This window comes from Tursiops truncatus, chromosome 12 (genome assembly GCF_011762595.2).
Source record: "Tursiops truncatus isolate mTurTru1 chromosome 12, mTurTru1.mat.Y, whole genome shotgun sequence".
Taxonomy (NCBI): Eukaryota; Metazoa; Chordata; class Mammalia; order Artiodactyla; family Delphinidae; genus Tursiops; species Tursiops truncatus.
The window spans coordinates 80,850,987-80,868,764 of record NC_047045.1 but is presented as its reverse complement, the minus strand read 5'-3'; the positions used below and the strand labels follow the sequence as shown (position 1 = coordinate 80,868,764).

At 47.3% G+C, this 17,778-nt stretch overlaps 1 protein-coding gene across 1 annotated transcript in view; it reads left to right on the top strand.

The window, feature by feature from the left end:
* Positions 1-9,065: 9,065 nt before the first annotated feature.
* EZR (ezrin) overlaps positions 9,066-17,778 on the top strand; it is a 49,348-nt gene continuing 40,635 nt past the window's right edge. The window contains exons 1-2 of the mRNA XM_033867921.2: positions 9,066-9,218; positions 10,147-10,233. Of these exons, the coding sequence (XP_033723812.1) occupies positions 10,222-10,233 (12 nt within the window). The 5' untranslated portion in view covers positions 9,066-9,218; positions 10,147-10,221. The remainder of the gene's footprint in view (positions 9,219-10,146; positions 10,234-17,778) is intronic.

The window sequence follows — 17,778 nt, the reverse complement described above, 5'->3', positions numbered from 1 at the left end:
GGAAATTTATGGCACTGAAATGACACTTGAGGGATGATCGTTCTTTTCAACTTGCATGGAACAGACTGGGGGAGAGAGATTAGAGGTCCGTGTTGCAGCCTGAAGGCGCCCAGTAAACTGGCTCCTCTCCCCATCCCAGTTCTGAAAACCCGAGAGCTTTATTGCTGATAAAGCCGCTACCAGGGAATGTGGCCCAGATCTGTGAGTGAGCGGCCATTCTAAAACCGAACCACAGGAGTAAACAAATGTGCCCCCTCACAGGGAGCCCTGAACCTCACAGCCCTCCCAGACAGGCCGGGCCCTGTAACATGCATGGCTTAAAGGGGCAGAGCAGTCCTCTTTGCAGGCAGGCAGACTGGACACACACACGCACGCACGCACGCACGCACGCACGCAAACACAGAGCCAGGCTGCACGTGACCAGGTTCTTCCCTCCAAACACACCAGTCAGATCACATGAGGCCTTCTCCATCAGAGTTACAGGGGAGCCCTACATGTTCCCCTCGTCCCTCAGAAGCAAGGAGATAGTCTGTCTTCCATGTGAAAGCAGGAAGGGGTTCCTTAGTTAAGGGGTCTTCTCGGTTGCAAGTTCTAGAAGACTATGGCCAGGCATTGGGACAAGAGGAAGAGAACAGAGGACCCCAGAGTTCTGAGCTTCAGGAGCTCAGCCGTCCTATCAGCTTCACCCCTACCCACCAGTTACTGTGTGCCCCAATCCTAGGAAATCCAGGATGTCAACCCTGGCAAATTCCGCCCTGAGACTTAAAATAGCTTTCTGATTGTGGGTGGACTGCCTTGCTTTTTCTTTCTTAAAAATCGTTTCAAAATGAAAGCAAGTCTTGGGAAACACGTGCCTAACGTCCCAGGCTTGCTGTTGGTGGGCCCGGGGAGAGAAACGTGTTCTAAGATGGTCAGGTGTCTTTAGAAGAGGAAAGGGGCATGTGGTGGTGGTGACTCTGCCCTCAGCACCCGCTAGGTGTTGTTCTAGGTCGTCTTTCAGAACAGGTTTCGCAGCGACAGCGATGAGCGGCCAGAGGAGTCGGCCAGTCCCGAGGGTGTGGGGCATTGCTAGTCTAGATGCAAAACACAGCCGTCTGACAAGGAAACGTGCAGAAACCGGAAGCCCCTCTCTCTTGCCCAGCGAGTGTGTGGGAGGGAGGATGGGAGGGCAGGGCCGGGCACGCTGCTCAGGACCGGCCCCGGGAGGCAGAAGGGAGGATGAGTCTCAGCCAGGCATTCAGGGGGTTGTGTCCACCACAAACAAGGGGAACTTTTTCTCCAACATCCCTTAAGTGTACAGCCTTGAGCTGCCAGCTGTAACAATTCTCAGCACGGAAAGCGTGACCCCAAGAACTGACTCTGTGCGTGTGTGGGATGGAAAGGTTGTGCGCCAGGGCCTGTGCGGCCCGTGCGTTTTCTAGAGCACCCAGACACACGGAGAGCATTCCCACAAGCAGCGTCGCCGCCATGCAGGAGCTGCGTGCCTGCAGCGCCAGCGCTTTGGAGCTGAGTGGGGTATCACGGCCCCGCGTGGAACCCCTGTGAACACAGACGACAAAGCCGGCCTAGAGAGCGCAGGGGATGCACACACCCAGCCTGCAGATGTGTTTCGTCTGGCTTGCATAGTGTTTTGAAAAAAAATTTTAACTCATTGCCAACATTTAAAAGTTGGGAAATTTCATATGAAAATCAGGATCTCAAGCTTTCCTTGAAAGCTAGACGTGTGACAGGGCAGGGCCCACACTCCAGCGTGGCAACAGCCGGGAGCAAAAGCTGAGGGGCAGCCGGCGCACCCCGCCTGCAGCGACCACCTTCCTCCAGTCCAGCAGCTTCCCTCCTGCAGCTGAGCTGCCTGCTCTGCTGGCCTTGTGTCTGCGGCGTGGTCCGAAGCCATGCACCACCAGTCACGGTTAATGGTAGAGTTGGCACCAGCTCCAGACTGAACAGTTGTCTTTGGACTCCACCGCCCTGCCGTCCATGCATTCCTGAATCAAATTGTTGGGGGTCACTTGAGGACCCAGTCTGAAGAAGTAGCTTGGAATTGCAGATTGGCCAAGTGGCACTGCCAAGTTCATAGAAATTCATGGAGAATCTGGTAAATTCCAAACAGCCAAAGGTCAAGTTTAATTAAGTGTAAGCTTCAGGGGTTTGTTTCATCTGTTTTGCTCCCCCTATAGCTAATTGCCTGACAAGGGGTAGGAGCTCAATAAATATTTGTCAAATGAAGCATGCGGTCCTATGTTTCAGCCTAAAGCATTCCTCAAGATGTTATAAAGATGAGTTCATTCCGGAGTGAGTCTCTTGCTATTCGGTAGGATCCAGCCGGGTCAGGTAACATCTATCATCTGCTACAGAAATTTGCCCTGTTAGCAAAACAGCTTTATGTTTTTTAAGTGCCAGTTTTCCAGGTTACATGTCAAATCTCTAGGATTCAGACCTCTAATACTCAGTGAGATATTGTAATCACTACAGAGAACACCCAGGGCGCCTCTGTGTTCGAGTCAGTGCAATAAATATTTACTGAGCTCCTGCTACGTGCAAGGTTCTCTTCTAGGTGCTCGAGATACCGAGAAAGCAGAGAATGGTCCAACCTCCGAGGAGCACCTGACGTGAGTGGACGGTGGTGCAGACGCCCGTGGAAAAGTCTGTATCGCGCCGGGCGTTCCCAGCACATTAACTGCTTTATTAAGTTAGCTTTTGACAATCAAAAAAAAAGAAGAAGAAGGAAGAAGGGAGGAAGGAAAGAGGGAAGGAAGAAGGAAGAAAAATTCATGGTGATTTTTAAATGTTTACTGTTTATATTCTGCAACCAAACACCAAAATTAAAAAATCTAATTTATTTGGGAGCTAATTTGTTTCACATAAGTGGATTTTTTTGTATAAAACATTGAACCACGCATAAAGGAGATACAGCAACTTCAGAAGGAGGCCTCCTCCTCCGGAGGGCTTAGTGGGTTTTAGTGTTTTTTCTTTTTAAAAAAATCTGAAAATAATGAGATAAAATATTACCAATTGTTAAATCTGGATAGTTGGTACATAGTTGTCTATTGAATTATTTTGATGATTTACACCAATTTTAAAAATTACAAAATAATATGCTTCCCGATAGCAAAGACCAGACATAAATAGACCCCTTTTCTGAGAAAACTACCCATCTGAATATCAGTCAGTGGCCTGGGCTCTACCTTGTGCCCTCGGGACTCCCGAGGAATGGAACGCTGTCTCTGGGCTACAAGACCCCAGCTGGCTGTATTCTGAGTTACTGTCTGTTTTGTGTAGTCTTTCTGCCTCTTTGCTGTCAGGGTGTCTGCTTGTCCCTTGCACCCTCCCTTCTAATCTGCCATGCCCAGAAAAGAGCTAATCAAACCTGTTAGAATCCCAACTAAAATTGGAATGAATAAACTTTAAGAGAAACCTAGAAAGTTTCTAAATAGATGGACCCTTTTTTCTAATATTTTTCCCCCCTTCATCTGGCTTTCAAGGGTGTTTTGGACAGTTGGAATCTAGGTAAGTAAACCGTTTCCATGGTTAGCAATCCGGGAGACAGCAGTATGGTATGTTGGAAAGGAAACTAATCTGAGTAACCTGGCTTTGGTACTAACTAGCAGTGTTCATTCCTTCATTTATTTATTCAGCAAACACTTATTGAACAATTATTAGGTGCTTGTTTTAGCTGCTGAGGGCATAGCAGTGAACAAGAGAGCCAGGAGTTCAATTCTTGTGCCAGAGACAGGAAAAAAGACACAAACAAGCAAGTCTATAGCAGAGAGTGCTAAGTGCTCTCAACACAGTAGATCAGGTGAAGTGGCAGGGAATGATTCCTAAGGCAGCACTTCACATGGGGAGCTGGAAGTACTCTCAGAGGAAGTGGTGTTTGGGCAAAAAACTGGAACACTGGAAAAGGCCAGGCTGGCAGAGATGGGGGAAGAGCATTCCAGGCAGAGGGAACCTCAAGTATGAGACCCCTGAGGCAGGCACCTAGAGCATCTGGAACATGGGGAGGATGGGACACGGAACTGGGGAAGCGGGAAGGGGCCGGGGCACACGGGGTGGTGGGTGGGGAACAAGGAAGGGGTTGGCGTTTTATTCTAAAACCCACTGGCAGGGGAGAGACGCCATCTGACGTACTCTTAAACAGGGCTGTTAGGTCTGCTGGATTGGATGCACAACGGGTGGAGGATGGAGTGCGGTCAAGGGAAAGAGAGGAATTCAGGTTGACCTTTAGGGTTAGGGCCAAGGGGAAGGTTGGAAGGGGGGCAGTTTTCAAGAACTCCAGAGTACTGGAGATACCGAGTACACAGTCGTTGCTCTAGGGAAAGGTCGGGGCTGGAGATGTTATTTAAGCCTTGGAGCAGATGAGATGACCTAGGAAGGGAGTGTGCATAGATACGGGCCCAGGAATGAGCTGGGAGCCGAGTCCACAGGGAGACGGCGGCGGAGGAGGAACCGGAGAGGAGAGCCAGCTTCAGAGGGGGAACCAGGAGAAGGGGGGGAGGAGAAAACAGAAACGCTAAGAACAGAATGTTCCCAGGGAGTGCTACATGTGTCCAAGGCTGCTTAGGAGAAGGGTAAGGTGAGGCAGAGAAGTCCGGCCCCTTGATTTAGCAAGATGTAGGTTGCTGGCTATCTTGACAAGAGAAGTTTGGGGGCAGGAGTACAGACAATTTAATCTCTGTGGGGCGCTTTCCTCTGTTAAATGTGGGTATCTGAATAGAGGATGTTCAAGGTCCTGTCCACTATGTTATCATACAACATGGCTGTAAACTGGAAACTTTTTTTTTAATCTCATAAGTTGGTCAGAGATAAGAAAAATAATACTAAAAGAAGCTACAATAGTTGGGAGTTTATTAGTCAAACAAGTGTTGTCATTAGTACTCTTTTACATAAAAACTATTAAGGTTATTTATGCCAAATTTTAAAAAAGCCAAAGAAACAATTAAAATAGAACACCTAGTGGCCAGAATTATTCTTAGTGGACTCAAATTATATAAGCCATACCATCAATATAGTGCCAAGAGTCTCCTAGATTCCTGTCCTGTAAAGCCTTAAAAATCTCTAGGCACAATGCAGAGTGGCCCCGTCTCAGGCCGTCTGAGTCCTTATTCATTCTCGTGCTCTTGCACCCACTGTCCTGAATTTTCACCCAGGTTACTGAGTCCTGCAAGATAACACAAGTCATCATTTTGCCAAGGGTACTCTCTTTCCCTGTTGCCTATTGCCTATTCTTTACAAGTGATGGAGGCTAGAGACTGTCGTGCTATTTGTGAGCTTTTTCTTGAGATTAGGCCGCCACCAGCATGGAGATAGGCTCCAAAGTGACCTGACAGAGGCAACCTGCAATCAGGGGGCGTGGGTGCTCCGTGCAGACAGTTCTCGTCCTTGTCTGCGTCTAAAGCTTCTGAGAGGGCTGCCTTAACTCGATTTCGTGTAACCTTGCCTGAAGAACTCCAAGCAACATACCAACAAACAGCCTTTCACCTGGGCTCGTGGGTAGACGTTGGATTTCCCTCCTCTGGCTGAAAAACCAAAACACTGAAATGAGGCACAAGTGGTTCAAGGTCAATAGCTAGTCGAAACGAGAGCAGGGAATGGTATCTAAGACTCCCGGCTCCAGGTTTCTTCTCTTCCTGCCAGGGCACTGATGATCATACGTGAACAAAACCATGACTTACAAAATGGGGGAATAACTTCACCAAAGAAGGGTGAAGGGTGAGGCCAGGTAAGTAACATTTGTCAAGATCCTGCCACACCTATGTCAGTGGTTCTCCAATCTTTGGGTACATCAGGTTCACCTGGAGACTTGTTAAAAACAAGATCCCAGGGTTTCCTAGAGGGGAATCCATGAGCGATTCTAATGCACACCTGATCCGGTATCACCGCCCTAAGCAACTTGCATAGATTCCTTGGAGTTCAGTCTTGTGTGTGTGTTGGGCGGAACGGGGTTGGGGGCAGCGGTTGGGAAGGAGCTTAGGTTCTTCTACCATCGGGTGAAAATAAATGACCCTTGACAAATCCTTTTAAAACATTCATAAGTTTGACAGTATAAATTTTTTTTGTGTGGGGAGATAAAAACCTGTACAGTAGCATGTAATTTAAGATTTAATGCTTTCAGTAACGTAAGACATGAGAAATGCATATGCAAAATATGGCTGTGCTATTTTACTTTTATTAGTTAATTAAGTTTATTAATATAATTTTCCGATTTCTGTAGTGACCATTCTCTTTTGTAATCATTCCTTGCCTCTCTGTATATTCTTTTTTTTATTGAAGTATAGTTGATTTACAGTATTGTGTTAGTTTCAGGTGGACAGCACAGTGATTCAGTTGCATATATATATATACCTTCTAATTTATCCCTCTCCCCACCTCCCTTTCCCCTTTGGTAACCATAAGTTTGTTTTCTATGTCTGTGAGTCTCTTTCTGTTTTAGAAATAAGTTCATTTGCATCTTTTTTTTTTTAAGATTCCACATATAAGCGATATCATATGATATTTGTCTAGCTTACTTCACTTAGTATGATCATCTCTAGGTCCATCCATGTTGCTGCAAATGGCATTATTTCATTCTTTTCTTTATGGCTTAGTAATATGCCATTATATATATATTCCATATATACGGAATATATAGTAATATGTAGTAATATTATATATATATATGTGCCACATCTTCTTTATCCATTCATCTGTCGATGGACATTTAGGTTGCTTCCACGTCTTGGCTATTGTAAATAGTGCTACAATGAACACGGGGGTGCATGTATCTTTTAGAATTACAATTTTCTCTGGATATATGCCCAGGAGTGGGATTGCTGGGTCATATGGTAGTTCTATTTTTAGTTTTTTAAGGAACCTCCATACTGTTCTCCATAGTGGTTGTACCAATGTACATTCCCACCAACAGTGTAGGAGGGTTCCTTTTTCTCCACACCCTCTCCAGCATTTATTATTTGTAGACTTTTAAAAAAATTGAAATATAGTTGATTTACAATGTACTATTTTAACTTATGCAAGAAAGTTATACCTAGAAGTTGCATTTGAGTTAGTTGAATGCTCACATTATACAATTCAGTGGCAGAAGAACACCATGAAATATACATTATTATCTCCAGTCTATAGATGGAGAGGTGGGAGTTCAGTCAGGTTAAGAGACTTTCCCAAAGTGACCAGCTTGTAAGTGCTGGAACCAGGACGCAAACTTAGGTCTGTATGCTTCTGAAACCTGTGATCTTTTCATTTTTATGACACTGCCACAGGCCAGTTCATCTTTTAGCATTCCCCTGAAGGGTAAAAGTGCAAAAATGCTCCAGAAGGTCTTGGGCTACTGTTATTTAAAACATCCAGTTAAAACAATATACTATAAACTGGATGAGATAAAAAATTAGATTACAGTCATATCCTATCAGTAGAGTTGGGGACCAAAAACAGCTAACAAGGCTCCAGGCAATGATAAGAGGTGGAGATAGAGTGTGCTAGGAATGACAAATCCGACCTGAACCTTTATCACTGTAGGTTAAATATCTTTCATAGTTTCCTTCCTCATGCAGTTCCCTTTACATTTTCACTTTAAAATAGAAAGTCAGTTTTCCAGAGGGAACAGACTTGCCCAAATAGAGAACCAAATCTCAAAAAAGGCCTCCCTACTCACCCGGACTTCTGAAATACTCCCCACTCACCTGCAGCTAGGAGGGGGTCACAGGAGACAAGGAGTACCCCAGAAGTAGTCCGTCCCAATGACAGGTTAGGCATTACTAGGAGGCCAGAATGGTGCTAACCACTCCGCGTACATTGTCTTATTTAATCCCTTCAAGCCCATGTAGTGGGTGCTACTAGTATCTCTATTCTACAAAGAGGGAAACTGAGTCTTAGAGTTTGGTGCTTTGCCCAAAGTCACTAGTTGCTCTCAGTACCAGGTTAGAGTTGAGTGCTTACTACGTGCCAGGCGCTGTTCTAGGCATCTTAAATGTAGTGACTCCTTAAATCCTCAGAACAACCCTATGAAGTAGGTACCGTAATTATGCCACTTCACAGATGTGAAAGTGGTAAACAACTCTTAACTCACCAAGGAGTTAAATAACTCACTCAACTCAAACAGGGAGTTAGTGGTGAGTCCAGGAAAGGAATTCAGGAAACTCTCCGGTCTCAACCCTTAGCCTTTCACCTTTCCGACTGCTGGGCCCCAGCCCTAGAGTTTCTGATTCCGTAGGTCTCCGGGCAGTACCTGTGAATTTCCATTTCTGCAAGTTACCAGGTGATGTTGTTACTGCTAGTCTGGGAAGCATGCTTTGAGAACCACTGCTCTAGAGCTAGCTCTCTTAATCACTGCACAACAAATCCCACTGGCCACCAAAGTCCGTGTGTGTGTGTGTGTGTGTGTGTGTGTAATTCCTCTTGAGAAGCATTTACAAAATATATATATATATATATTTAAAATAATTCCTAGAATTTCTCCCTATGGAGATTTCATTTCCAATAAGCTTTGTGCTAGTGAAACTCAGAAGAGTACACAAGTGTGTCCTTTAACCAAGAGCGTTCGGCGATGGAGCGCCTTCTAATGCTTGTGTTCTCCGCCGAATACGAGCGCGGAGGCGGCCACGTGCGCGGAGACACAGCGGCCAGGTCCCAGGTTCTCAGAAGCCCGTCTCGGTCCCGGGGCAAGGACAACAGAATGACCCGACCACGGGACAGGCCGACCCCAAACGGCCCAGCACCTCCTCGGTGGCCGCCGGCCGGCTCCTCCAGGCTAATTTACATTTTCTTGGTCTTCCTCTGTCCACTACGGAACAATCTCACACTTTACATCTACCGTCGGGAGCTGAGTCGAACTCGGCGAAGTTCTTCTCCAAGGGCAAGGGGAAGGGCAGCGAAGCGGGAGAGGTCTTTACGAAAGTGGGGTGTGGGGGGTGAGGAGCGGGGGGAGGCGGAGGGTGCCCCCTCCCCAGGTCTCCGCGGCCCTCGGGGGCGCCGGCAGGGCGGGGCCCGGGAAAGAGGGGAGTGCCCCCAGGCGCGGAGGCCGGCCGCAGCCATCTTGCCCGCGAGCCGCACCTCGCAGGTCAGGCGGGCGGGCAAGCGAGCGAGCGGGCGGGGCGGTTAGGGGCGCCGCCCCGGGGCCCCGCCCCGCCGGCGACTCTCGGGAGCGCGGGCTGCGGGCGCACTGCGCGGGCGCACTGCACCGACGCACAGACAGCGGGGAGCGAAGCCGTCCTGTGCGGGAGCCGCGGGTGAGCCAGCCGCGCGGTCCGGGGTCGACAAGCTGGGGGGCCGGGCCGGGGGGTTCGCGCCGCGCGCTCCGCGGAGGGGACAGTGGCCGGAACTCGACGACAGGTGCGGCGGGGCGGCCGGCGCGCGAGCCCGGGACCGGTGGTCCCGACGGGAGCCGGGCTCGCTCCGCCGCCGGCTTCTGGGGTCTTGGGCCGGTGGAGTCCCGACCACGCGGTTCTCCCTGCGGCCCAAACACACGGCAGGTGAAGCTGAACCTGCGCGCGTGGCCGCCCCGGTTGCTCCGCCACCTTCCTCTTTCTGCTCTGTCCCCTCGGGTTCCTCTCCCAAATGCTAGCGAAGCCCGGTCTGCGTGGGTGCGCCCCCTCCCTCCTCGCCCGGCCGGGCGGCCCTCGCCGCTCCCGGGCGGGGACAGTTTTTTAAAAGTGTTTCTCAAAGGTTTGACGGTTGCGGTTTCAGCCCTGGGGCAAACAGTTGCTTCACAAAGTGAAACTTGCAGTCTTACGGGCTCCAGTCTGGTTTCCCGAAAGCCCCGAAGAATACCTCGGGGGACCCCCGCCCCGGCGCCCCCCGCCCCGGTCCCCTCCCGGCCCAGCGGCCCCGTGCCCCTTCGCCGCCGGCTTCCCCGCCTGCTTGCGCGCCCTGCGCCGAGGTCCCCTCCCCCGCCGCCCGGGCTCCGCGCTCCCCGCCCCGCCCACCCGGCCCCCTCCCCGCCGGGTGCCCGCCCCTCGCCCCGCGGTCCCCCGCAGCCCCTCCGCGCAGGTCCCGCCCGCCCGGCCCGCCGTAATTGCAGGTTGGGCGGTGACTCATCCCGGCGCCCGCCCGGCCGGTTCTTAAGCAGCAGCGCGGGGTGGGCGCCGAGTCTCGGGGCGGCGGCGGGAGCCGGAGGAGGGCTGCTGGGCGCTCTAAAGGGGTTTCCTCTGCCTCTAGGTCGGGAAAACCGTTTCAGCTGCTGCTGGAGAGTGTGTTTCCAGGAGACTGAGAAAGACCCATCAGGAACCGAAAATGCCGAAACCAGTAAGTAACCCAATTTCTGAGCGGGGTCGGATGCTTCGGGCTTTATTTTCAAGTGGAGTTACCTGGGCGAGGTGTTGGGGCAGTTTTTTTTGTAGAATAGAGCTCTTTTCTAAACGGACGAGAGGACAGGAGTAGTCAATTGTCTCCTCTCTTTGTTATTAGTTGGTCCTTTGTGGAACTCCTGGAGAAAACAAGGTTATGATGCTTTTCTCTCTACAGTATTGTTTGCGAGCCCCCGCCCCGCCCCCAGTGGTTTGGGTCTTTTATAAAAATTAGAATCCCCTTTTACGCGGTTTCGATCTGTTTAAAATCTGTATTCTAATGCAACTTGGAAGTTTCTTAAAAAGAAAAGTCGTCTAAATCGCAGGGAGAGTCAGGTGGCTTCCGACGGAGCACGCCAACTCCTTTCGAGGGTCTGGAGCCAGCTGCACCCCAGCTCTTCCTTTGGCGCTTTAAAGGGCATCCGGCAGAGAAGACGCTGTCCTTCTGGGGGCAGCTTCGTTCCAGTCCATTTTACGACAGGCCCGTGAAGCTGTGCTCTGTTAACCCGGGAATGTGCTGGTGGCAGCAGGATTCCTATCTGAAAGAGGTTTAGTAATGAATTTGAATTGCAGATGAAGGAAGGTAGCCCTGGAGTTTGATTAGGAGGCTCCTGGGCCCTCTAGTCCTGCACTGCCGGTGCATATCGTAAACGTCAGCTGACTGGAGAGCTGCTGTGCGCCCATCTCTGTCCCCCTGCATCTGATTATGTTGCCATCTCGGGTAGATTGTGGCCAGGCTGGGCTTTTATATAAGGCTTTCATTTAAGTTGTGGGAACGAGGCAGGTTCTTTGTGACCAGCGTTTCTTTTAGAGTTGTATCTGTTCTACCAGCTTTAACACAGGTGAACTGGTGGCTAGATATTGGGGAGAAGATTTTGGAGTTTTGAATCACGATGGAGAGAATATCTGGATTCATGAAAAATTGCAATAAAATACATGTGGGATTTATTTCTTGTTTTTTCAAAAGAGTTCGTTCTGTAGTCAGTGCTTATGTGTTTTTTCTACTGTTAAATTTTAGATTCTCTAAAAGGAGTTCTTTATTAATAAAGTTTTGCTTTACTGTTAGGTTAAATAAATTACTATGTTAATATGCTAAAAGATTCAGAAGCCAGTAGAGCTTTTGCCTAGGTTACATCATCAAGATGATTTATTCGTGATGCAGAAATTTTTTTCCTACACAGAATTCTTCTTTTCATTTACAATTTGCGATTGGCATGTGACACTCAGGGTTTACAATTCCTGTGATATAAAACAGACCCAGGCACAACATCTTACTCAGGGCACAGTCCTGTGCTGTGTTACACAGAGCAGTGATCAGGAGATTACGTTTCCTGGTGAAGTTTTCTTTATTTCATTAAAAGAAAAGATGCAGAGTTCGGCTTTTAAAATATCACTCAGAAAAAAAGTCAGTAAATCTGTTTCCTGTCACTATTTTTCTTTCTCATAAGGATCTGTAATTTCTTTTATTCTTTTTCTGTCTTTTTTAATTTTGGTAGTAAAATTTACATTAACGTACAGTTTACCATCTTAATTATTTTTAAGTTATGGTTCAGTGGCATTAAGTACATTCACATTGTTGTGCACCCGTCACCACCATCCATCTCCAGAACCTTTTCATCTTTCCAAAGAGCAACACTGTACACATTAAGCACTAACTTCCCATCTCCCCCTCCCTCCAGCCCCTGGCAGCCACGCCTCTACTTTCTGTCTCTGTGAGTTGACTCGCCTATAGGTGCCTCGTATAAGTGAGACTACACAGCAGTTGTCCTCTTGTGGCTGGCTCATTTCACTTAGCATGATGTCCTCAAGACTCATCCATGTTGTGATGTGTGTCAGAGTGCTCTTCCTTTTTAAGGCTCTCTTTTTATTTCTTAGGGCAGGTGTGTTTTTATTTGGCTTTGAAGTTCCTTTATGATGGATCAGAAACTTGGAAAATGTTCTTCCGACAAAGTGAAGATAGTTGTTGAACTGTTAAGGAAGGATGGTAGCCATCCTTAACTTGTAACATCTTTGTATGTTAGGGTCCCAATAACCAGAGTAAGATTTTGAAAGACTATATTTTGTATAATATTTTCAATTATTTCCAGGTGGTATTGTGAGTGCCCCTTTTACGTGAGTCACAGCTGTTTTCCATAGGAAATTTCTACCTGACTCTTTTGGTGGGGGAGGGTCTTGCAGATTTTGCCTTGTAAGATGGATACACTTAAGTCTTTCTCCAGGTGAATCGTATGAGGGCCACTCCAGAGATCACTAAGAGCTTACTGGCTGATAGGCACTTCTAAGGCTGTTATAGAGGATCTAGTTTTTGTTACTGTTGTTTTTTGCTCCCTCCTAGATGTTGAAGCTGAACCATCCAATAACAAGCTCTACAGATGTGTCCTTTGAACAAATGGTTTACTGATTCCTATTAAGCCCAGATTAAGAATTTTGTTAGGTGGCTTCCCATGATGATTTCTAACAGCAGGATTGAAGGCAGACCATAAAGATGGCTACGTCTGCATAGTCACGGTTTGAGTCTCCTCCAGACCTCTTGAATTCGTCAGGCAAAGTGTTGTTGATTGGTATGTCTGAACAGAGTCAGTGGATGACTCTGTTTGTAAAACAATTATATAAATGAAATAATATTTACTTGCTGCGTTTTCTCTTAATACTGCTTCTGCGATCACCACTCGTTAAAGACATTGCACGTCCACACGTTCAGTGAGCATCTGTCGCCCCGGCGCCAGGCACAGGGTATCGCACAGACGGTTGCAACAGATCTTGTCTTTGGGGAGCTTGCAGGCTGGGACCCAAGCCCAGACACAGGCAAACACTGGAATGGGAGCTGGAAAACCCGCTGGGAGCCATCCAGGAAGGAAAGAGGCTTAGGTAAAGTGTGACACAGCTGAGAGGAAAGCCACCGGTGCAGAGATGGGCAGGCAGACTGAGAGGTCTTGCTCCAACCCCCCCCCCCCCCCCCCCCCGGGGCGGCCCCCCGCCGGCACTGCAGGGCTGTGGTGCATTGTTTTTCCCAGGTGCTCTGGGCTCTACTCTTGTGTGATGGGTAGACTTTGAAGGAGGATGGTTTGAGGTCCAGAGGCACCACGCCCTCTGCCCAGCTGGCCGGTTTGGCCTGGTGTGTCCCTGTCATCTGGGGAGGGGCACGGGCTTGGTGCCCAGGGCTCTGGCTCAGGGAGCAGCCCTCCTGCCCACGGTCCGGCTGAGGGTGACCAGCGGGCTCCTTTCCCCTTCCTTCTTCCTTTCCCCCATACTCGCTTTCTTCATTGTGACAGAGAGGAGGCGTGGGGCGTCAGGAAGGAAAACCACTGCCGTCAAGCTTGGGGATGAAAAGGGTGTTGTGCTCAAGGCCAAGCTCTCTTAAAGCTGTTTTCTGAGAAGTTTAGCCTGAACTGCCTTTAAGTGGCACCTGTGGATGCCTTAGCTGTTCATTCCTAAAGTGTCGATATGGAAACTTCTAATGTAAAAGTAAGTTTTCTCCCTTCAGTAGGAAAACTCTGAAAGTGTGTTCAAAATTCTGCCCTATGCCAAAATCTTAAGGTAGTTTCTGAGATGACCTTGTCTCTTGAGAGTACTAGCCTCTTCCACTAAATATTTTAACATGGTCAGAATTCACTGAATATCCTAATACATCCCCCCGCCCCGTTGAGGAGCACACATGGGATCTGTTTTCCCCGTGCCCCTCCTTCACCGCACGCAGATGGTGAGTTAGGCAGCTAAGGTTTTCCCGTGTGGCGGTAAGGAGCGCTGGCTGGGCTTAGTCATTTGTCGTCACACTGGAAGGCACAGCGAGTGTGTCTGTACGTTCACGCGTTCATTCGGCAGACGTTTACTGCGTTACTGTGCTGGATGTCGAGGCTGCCGAGGTGAGCAGACACGAAACAGTCCCTGTCGTCATGGATTTACAGTCTGGTGAGAGGAACAGACTGTAGTCGTAGAATAACTTGAATGTGTGCGATGGCGTGTGCGTAGGGGGAGTGCTCATCGGGGGTCAGGAACGCACCCCGACGCACGTCGTGACTGTGCTGAGCAATGTGAAGAGTGAAGGGGCGTCCTCCAGGTGAAGGAGGGAGACAGGGGACATACCCTGCAGCGAGACGGGAAACAGCTACATGGGGGCTTAACTCGGGGAAGCGCTGAAGGGTTTTGACTGGAAGGAGGTGACCTGATCAGATCAGCCTTTTGGAAGGTCACTGCAGCTGCCGTACCCGAGTCAGCAGGAGGTGCTGGGCTGTGGGAGGTGGTGGCAGCCTGGACCAGGGCCGGGCTGCGGGTTTAGAGAAGCACATGTGTCTGGGAGGTGAACTTGATAGGACTCGGTGATAGATCACCGTGCAGGGGCAGAGCGGTGTCGAGGCTGCCTTCTGGTGTCTGGCTTGTGTAAGTGTTTGGATGGTGGTGCCGTTCCCTGAGATAAGGAACCTGGAAAAGGATCGGGTGTGGGAGGGGAGGTTGAGGGTTTGGTTTGTACATGTTGTTAATACATTTGTGACTGTGATTGATGAAAGAACTCCTCACCTTCTTTCATTATTGTAACCGCTGCCCCCTGCCAGAATGTATACAAATACCAGACTTATTAAACGATAGTGTTTTTAAATCCACGTAGACTAAAAATGACCCAGCAGCTTTCTTATGTTCCTCCTGAGTGTACGTACACACTGTAGACGCACGTAGTTCAAAGTTAGCATTAATTTACTACAGGGTTCCCACATTCGGTTACGCGATTATCTGAAGACGTTAAGCTGCCCGGTCCCTCACAGGACTGCTGAATCCCCATCTCCAGGGCTGGGAGGACTGGATGTCTGTGCTTTAGGTCCCCAGACGGTTCTGATGCACCCCAGAGTTCGGGCACTGATGATTTCATAGGAAAAGGACAGTTTTTATATATTCCTCTCTCTCGGTGGGGTTGATGCTGGTGGTCGTGCGTGGGCAGCGAAGCCCAGTGTGGTTCCGGAGCCTCCGTCCAGGCGAAGGCTCTCACGGTCTCATGAAGGCGGGTACGCGGTCCCAGCTCCTAGCGCCACGGGTGCCCTCTTTGGTGTCTGGAACGCGGCCGAGGTGGGAAAAAGGAGATGGGGCTCAGGCTCCAGAAAGACAGGACCAGCTGCGGTGCAGGAGAGAATCTCTCTGATTTGAGCTTCTGTCCGCAGGTGTCCAGCTGCAGAGTTTAATTTGGCAGTGACCGGCGAGCTGTCAGATTTTGGCTCTCTTTGTTTCTAAAGGGGAAAAAGAGGCCAACATTTCCTATTAAATGGCAGGGAACAAAGAGACCCCATTCCTTTGTCTTCTTTTCTTGCTTCTCTTAGCCTTCCGTGCCGGCCTCTCTGTTTAGTTACCATCCTAAATAATATTGTGATTTCTAACAACATTTTGAATAATTTTATTCGTACTTGCAGTTTGGGAAAGGAAAGCACCATCACTATTCTTAGTGAATTATCGTAGTTCTTTAATTTTTTTTTAACTTCTGTGAATCTGACAATTTGGAGATTCTTTGGATGATTCAATATGCCTCTTTCTTACAGTATTTAGACATTTCAACTCTAATCTGAAGTAGTAGAATTCAGTCTTTTTTCAAAATCAGTGAATGCATTTTGAATTATCCTCTATATTTTATTTAATTTCAGTAGTAACTACACTTGGGATTCTTCAACCACTCCAGTCAGTTTTTAATTTAAACACTATACAACACTGTAAAACAATTATACTCCAATAAAGATGTTAAAATATATATATATATTTATATAATTTAAACACTGTGTGTCTGCCACTATTAATTAAATATGGAATACTTACTGAAGAGACCAGAAGGTTGCATTATTTTCCTTCTAACATGCTTAGTATCTATGGCTTTTGATGTAAAGAATAAAGATTTTATTCCAGACTTCTGTAGTTTTTTTTAAGAAAGAAAGAAAAATAAACATTGTGCTGTGATGTGAGTTAGAGACTTCTGACTATAAAGTGAAATACTTAATATATAATTAATATACATAATTTTTCTAAGTAAAAATGCAAAGAGCTGTAAAAAGAATAGTTTCATAATTAATTTATTATATTTACCTGTACTTTGGCAAGCCATTTAGTTTCTGTGAACCTCAGTTTCGTCATTTGTAAAATGGAAGTAAAAAAACAAAGTTTTTAAGTGAAGAGAACGTGAGATAAACTGAGATAGAGCTTATACCTATGAAATCCAAACAATTTATCTTCAGATGCTGTAAGCTTTATTTCCTGTGTGCTCTTTTCCCCTGAAACATATTTTACAAATGTTTCAGTGCAACCTGTAGCTAAAGCTAAGGGCTTTAGTTCTGAGTTGCTATAAACCAGGTAAAGTTTGTCAATAGATCTTCCAAGGGAAACAGCAACGTGAAACATTTGAGTTATTTAGTAAAAAGGAACACTTTATCTCCTTCTCATCCTCTATGTCTTCTGTGTCTTCTAGTTGTCAGTATTCCCTTGTAGGTCACATGGGTTCCTTCCTCATTTATTGAAGCCCTATTATATGCGCTAGGTGCCAGGTCTATAAAAATAAATAGGATAGGTTTTTGCCTTGAAGGGATTCTCAGTCTAGTAGGGGAGTCAGATATGTAAACAAAGAATTGCAGTGCAGTATAGTAAGTGTGGTAATAGAGATACAGAATATTGTGTACCCTAGAGAGCCAGGGAATGCCTCCCAGCTGGGTGAGATTCTTTAGGTGGGTGTTGAGGGGTGCATAGGAGTTACCCTTCTGCCTTTGGGCACTGGCGAATTCAGGCAGCAGCAGTGGTCAGTTCTGTTTTCCTTGGATTATGATTCACATTGCATTCTCCAAGACCTTTTAAACACCTATAGATAAACAGTAATGCTGTTTCAAAGGAAATGTGCATTAACATAATAATTATCTTTTTAACCTAATATACTTGAGAAAACAAACCTTAAAAGCAAAATGAAAATTTTCTGACCTTGATCCGACTTTTATTGATAACGGATGAAACTGTAATAAACAGTGTGAGACTTTGCTTTCCATTCTGTTAAACTTGAAGTCACTTTCCACAACCTAATTTTCTTTTCTGTTTTTGCCTGAGAGATGATCAGTTTGAAACTGTCAAGACCAAAAAAATTGTCATATCAGATAGTGTAAATAATTGTTTTTACTTCAGGATGGGGTAGGTAAAGGCCACATCTGGCTGTGGCCTGTTTTTGCGTGGGCTACCTAGCTAGGATTGGTTTTTTACAATTTAAAGGGGTTTTTCAAAGCAACAACAACAAGAACATGCAGCCGGTGACAAATACGGCCCCCAAAGCCTAAAATACTTACTGTCCGGCCCATTACCGGAAAGATTTGCCAACCCCTGCTTTAGGATAAAAGTAATTGTTGTTAAGCCTTTGTTACAACCTTGTATATATTTAATGACTAAGCTAATAATATTTGGAAGCAGATCCACCCCATTGGTTCCAATTTTTAAAAATTTTTTGCTAAAGTACGAAGAACCTGTTCTGTTCGTCTGTGTCCAGTGCGTCACAGGCCTGAGC